Genomic DNA, 6,000 nt, shown 5'->3' with positions numbered 1-6,000 from the left:
CATAAACTGATCCCTTCGGAATATCAGGCTTTATGTGCTGTTATCCTTGGACAAAATATGATGGAAGGAAGAATTCAGACCGGGATGCTAATTGCTGCCACAGCTGTGAATATGTAAGTAAATGTGTGTAAACATAGGAATTTTGTTATCGGGAAGTCTATGGTCTATTGACTTTTAACATTTTTGTACTTTTCATACTTGACTCAGTTTGTGATCAGTAAACCTGGCCTGAAGCATGGAGGAGTCAAGACCTACTTTTAATGGGGGTCCACGTGCTCATGTGTTGACGTCGACAGAATAAAACTCATTTTGACCTTTTTATGTGCCGTTGTTTCATGTCGACCTTTTAGCTCACTGTTAACCTTGTCGCCATCGACCTAGTGACTGTGTTTCTAGACACGGTTGACCTTTTAATCTGGAACCAGTCCTAGTGACTGCACTGAAAGAACTAGCGCCAATTAGTAAATCAAACTTCTGAGTAACCCTTTGGTCGTGCATGACGTGAGACACCGAAGCCACGGTTACTGTGTACAGAGAAACAGGAGTTACCATGGCCACATTTTTGTCACTACTTTTGTTGCAGATAAATCATCCCAAATCATCCCATGGTTACATCCCAAAACCATTGTGGTACATGCACTGTTCTATATATTTCTATCAGTTGTAAAAGGTATAAGCCATAAATGAACAAAGATGATAGAAGCACAATATTTATATCTTTATTTCTTTGTATAAAAATATTTTTAAAGTTCTTGTTTCCCAGACCTTCGTCTGTCATTAGAGTAACACATGTGAAATGCAGAATAAGCAATCAGCACATTCCTGTCAGAAAAACAAGTGCCAGCATATAACATTCCCAGTTCTTTTATTACAGCATTTTGTGGCACAAAATGAGCAAAGTCATTTTTTTACATTGGGTGATAAAGTAAAAAACTTAAAAATAGACATCCATCCCACACACTCACTGGGATTACGGAAATGTATTTGCAAATATTTATATACTCATATTCCTTCATCTATAGAGCAATGACTACACTGTAAATCTAAAATACTAATTATGAAGATGAAATGATGTTAAAGTGTCGCTTGCACAAACTCCAGCTTAATACAGGATTTAAAGTTTGGCTTTGTGTTAACTTCTTGTCCTCCAGGACTGAAAACTGAAATAGGTGCTTGCAGCATAAGATAACGTCACCAGGAATGCAAAGAACTGCAATGACAGAAGAAAAAAAACAACATTCCAAGTTGGATATTTCATTAACTTACAATGTATATACATATCCATACTTTGATCAAAACACCAAGTAACTTCAGTGCCATTAAACTACATATATCACCGGTTCCCCAAATTTCTTGAATCATGGTACCCCCTGTGTCAAAAGAAAAAATGTAAGTAGAGTTGTACTTACTAGTCATCCTTAAGGCCCCCATACACCAGAATGAGATATTGTACCCAAGCGTACAATCTAGAGGGGGATGTACGATGGATTGTATGCACACAATCGTGTAATGCACGGTGCCGTGGGTCGAATTGTTGGTCCTCTAATCAGACGAGCTGCACGTCTGATCAATCGTGATTGGGAGAAGATTGCATGTGCTTTTAAGCACATGCAATTGGTCACTCGACGGCTCATCCGACTGGTGTCATTTCAGTGGCGACCGGTCGCATGCAGCAGCTGGATTGTACGATGATTGTGTGCACATCGTGAGTTCAAAAACCACCAATCCATGTGTCTGCGACTCCTGTGGAGCGGAAGGGAAATCTGGACACAATGTTGATTGTGAGCAGGTCGTGCTGATGTATCGCCAGCTGAAGGGAAAGTTATATGGTGCTTCTGCTTAACCACAGATTTTATCATTGGCAGAAAACAGCACTATTTTAGCCTCTCATATTGATAATAAGTAAATTGATTTGGTTCTGGACCACCAAGCCATGACACACTGCAACTGCCCCATCCTAGTTCACGATCACTGGTATACACAGGTGCATACTCCATGAGAAATATACCATTGAACTCGCGGGTGGACAATATAGCACATACACACTGAACAATATTGTTCCATGATGTCATCTGGTCCCCAACTCCATACATGCAGTCATTGGGATATGTCAAGCTGAGCTGCATTTACAGAAGAGGGCATGGGGAGGGATGTTTGGTCATTAGCGACCCACGGGAGTGTGCATAGTTTGTTTTTTGTAGTGTAACCACTGGGCATTATTTTAAACAATATCGCCCAGTGTGTACGCACCTTTAGATATTTGTAGTTTAACCACAATCTGTTTTGTGCATTAAACAATATTTTTCTAGAATATAATTAGGGATTAAGGGCCTTATTCTGGTTGGAGCGGCCGGGCCGTACGCGGACGTCCCGGGATTTTTTATGATCTGCGCATGCGTACATTCGCTAATGCGCAGGCGCGACCACTCACCAACGCTTACGGACGGGTCTCTACGTGCGAAAAAACCTGTACGCGAGTGTACGGGTAGTGGGGGCGGCATAGGGGCGTGAAGAGGGGTGCGGCCGAAATAATGAGGGAAAATGGGCGTAAATATGGGCGTACACGGGGGTGTGCACCAAAAATGAGCGGTGCTACTACCGCACGATCGACTAAAGCACCGTTCATTTCGGACACAAAACAGGCGGCCGCCAACCGCCATCTCAAACCACCCCTACAGATACCGCATGCCAGCGTGCGCCTGGGTTAGCTAATTTACGCGGATTACTACTCAAACACATACACCTGAATGTAATAAGCAATGCTGCAGTCTATTAAGTCAAAACCATGAATTCACTACCTGCAAGCCACACACAGCACTCTAACACATTGGAAGTTTATCTTTCTATACTTCTCTACATTTAAAGGTTTGTTTAATTTAAGGTAAGAATCTTTGTAAGACCTGCTTATATATGCTAAGGTAGGTATTTGTTAAACAGGTCGACACATTCACTACGTGCTTTCATAGACTTTACACAGTAGCACACTCAATCTACACAAGTCGACATGTGTCAACGTGTTCACTCTAATACAAACATAGGTTTTGTATTTATGATACAATAACATAAACCACATCTAACACCTACAAAGGATGTTTCAGCAATGTTTTAAGCCCATGGCCACTATTTTGCACATTAATTAATTCAATCAATTAATTAATTTTCATAATTATAGTTGAAAGGCAACATTTGCAGGTCCATATATATGAAGGGTATGTCAGCGTACACGAACGTACGCTCACTCTCACGAGCGGTGACATAAGCGGACTTTTCTATTGAAAACAATAGGGACCCGTCCGTGCAAGCTGGCGTACGCTCAGATAGCCGCAAGAAGTCGGTGGGAAGACGGCCGAGAGACGTCCGTAAACGGTGGTGTACGCTCAATTGTACGCCAGTTGTCGGAGTGTAAGGGCTGGTCCGTCCGCGTACGTTGCCGTACGCTCATTTGTACGCCACTCCCCTTCTACGTTGTTTCTGCCCGTACATATGCGGCTGAGTTGTGGGTGGACTTAACCCCAACGGCCGCGTGCGGCTAGCGTACGTTAATAGCGAACGTACGCACGTTTGGCCGCTACGATCAGAATAAGGCCCAAAGTTCTTTAAAATGTTTACACAGGGTTTTTCTTCTTCTTTGCTTTGACCTAGGCTGGTCATACAACTATATATTACTTGAAGCACAAAGAAAATACATTTTCTCACAACTATGGACATACTGATCTCTATGTAGTGCTGTATATGCTGCCCACGGAGTACTCAGCACAAATATTTTATGCGGCTGCTTGTACAACATAGCCAAAGCTACTTTATGGTGTCTCATCTCATTGCACTCCATTGGAAAGCAAATAAAATGCTCTGTAAACCCTTGCAACCAGTTCTTGTATGCACCTGAAAAGAGACATCTAAAGCTGGGCAGAAAGTTTCTATGAGTGTCTGCATATTGCAATTAAGAACAGATTATCATTATCGCAGTATACAATTAGGCTGAAAATGGACACGTGATTGGGTGAAAACACACGGGATCAGGGAAAAAAACCATGATCCTAGACGTTATCGCAGGCTCCAGCGGCAGCTTATTGGGGTTTATGCTCTGTGTTCTTCAGGCATATCAAGGCTAAGGGATCAGGTATCAAGGCTAAGGGACACCGGCACCAGGGCTAATAGAATAGCCCGCAGTGAATTACCGCAGCAAATAGGATATCCCCCTACTGTATGTCTCATATCTGACAAACTCCCTTTTGTTTGCTTATCAAGTAGAACAACTCATTAATACAGCCCAATATTTGCTGATAATTTTTTTTTTACAAATCTTCTTTTATATTTAGGTTCCGTCTTTGATCCAAACTTGTGCCGCTTTTGCAGAAATTGAGCACAGTGCTTGTAAAGCCCATCATTTAAAATTTCCTTAGATTTACAGAATCTTTGTGACAATACTCACTGCAGATGCAGTCCAGCTGTTGTAGTTGTGATGATGGTGAATTTCTTTGTTAATTGAGGTTGCATCCACTATAGCAGCAGTGAGGTATAACATGGTGGCACTTCCATTAAAACAGAAACCCTTTGAATTTAAAACATATAATGAATACAAGTCAAATAAAAGTAATAAATAGCTCATTATATACTGTCAAGACTGAGTAAGCATAGAACCATTTGCTACCTATTTTACTGGGTGCAAAATGTATTATGCATCACATTTTTCGGAAAGGAACCCATGACCTATTATTTAACATTTTTTTCTTAAAAAAAAAAAAAGTCCCCCCTCCTATATTTACCCTAGTGGTGTGTACTCTTGGGGCATTAGTACCTGATATTTTGTACTAATATAGCATTTTTTGTACTCTGTTGCCTCCTAATGCCTTGTGCACACTTAATTTCATTGTCTTAGTATACATTACTGCCTTTATACTTCACTTACTATAAATATAGATTTATTAAATTCAGGTGTTTCAGTCAGACCCATTGCCACAGGTGTATAAACTGAAGCACCTAGCCATGCAGTAACCATTTCAAATTATTTGTGGTACAAAATGGGTCGTTCTGAAGAGGTCAGTGACTTAAAGTGTGGTACGGTGATAGGATGCCACCTTTGTAATTAAAACAGTTTGTGAAATTTCATCCCTGCTGGATATTTCAGTCAACTGTTAGTGAAATTATTAGAAAATGGAAGGACAAAGCGGAAGACCATGTAATCATATAGCGAGGTCAGCAACTCCTAAGGTGCATGGCGTGTAAAAGTTTCCAACGGTCTGCTGACTCCATAATAGATTAGTTCCAAAATTCCACTGGCATGAATGTTAGCACAAACACTCTTTGGCAATGCAAATCTATTCCATTAAACTCCTATCAAAAACAGCTGCATGCAAGCCTCGCATCACCAATTTCAATGCCAAAGGTCGGCTGGAGTGGTGTAATGCACAGATACTGGACTGTGCAGCAGTGGAAATGTGTTATGTGGAGCAATGTATCACTCTTCTGTTTGGCAGACAGATGGGAGAGTCTGGGTTTGGCAGCTGCTGGGAGAATGTTATCTGCCCCACTGCATTATGCCAACTATGAAGTTTGGTGGAGGAGGATTAATGGTATGGGGCTGTTTTTTAGGGTTGGGTTAGTCTCCATATTTCTAGTGAAGGGAAATCTTAATTCAGCATACCAAGACATTTTGAGCAACGCTAGGCTTCCAACTTTATGGCAACAGGGTAAGACCATTTTCTTTACCAACATGACTATGCCCTAGTGCAAATGTCTTGGTGCCCTAGTGCACATGTGCTCAAAATGTCTTGGTATGCTGAATTATTAAGATTTCCCATCACTAGAAATATGGAGACTATAAAAACATGGTTTCAATTTGGTGTCGAAGAACTTTGCTGACCCACACAAAGCCTTGGCCTCAACACTATCGAGCACCTTTGGGATAAACTGGAACAGAGTTTGCAAGCCAGGCTCTCATTCAACATCAGTGCTTGACCTCAGACGCACATTCTCACAGAAACACTACAAAAGGGGAAA

At 41.3% G+C, this 6,000-nt stretch overlaps 1 protein-coding gene across 1 annotated transcript in view; it reads right to left on the bottom strand.

The window, feature by feature from the left end:
• Positions 1–697: 697 nt before the first annotated feature.
• CMTM8 (CKLF like MARVEL transmembrane domain containing 8) overlaps positions 698–6,000 on the bottom strand; it is a 39,165-nt gene continuing 33,862 nt past the window's right edge. Inside the window, exons 4-5 of the mRNA XM_083186342.1 lie at positions 4,433–4,552; positions 698–1,210 (exon numbers count right to left, since the gene is read on the bottom strand). Coding sequence (XP_083042468.1) covers positions 1,133–1,210; positions 4,433–4,552 — 198 coding nt within the window. The 3' untranslated portion in view covers positions 698–1,132. The remainder of the gene's footprint in view (positions 1,211–4,432; positions 4,553–6,000) is intronic.

The sequence above is a fragment of the Crinia signifera genome, chromosome 5, assembly GCF_055691185.1.
Source record: "Crinia signifera chromosome 5, ASM5569118v1, whole genome shotgun sequence".
Classification (NCBI taxonomy): domain Eukaryota; kingdom Metazoa; phylum Chordata; class Amphibia; order Anura; family Myobatrachidae; genus Crinia; species Crinia signifera.
Note: the sequence above shows the minus strand (reverse complement) of the source record. Positions and strands in the feature narration are given on the sequence as shown.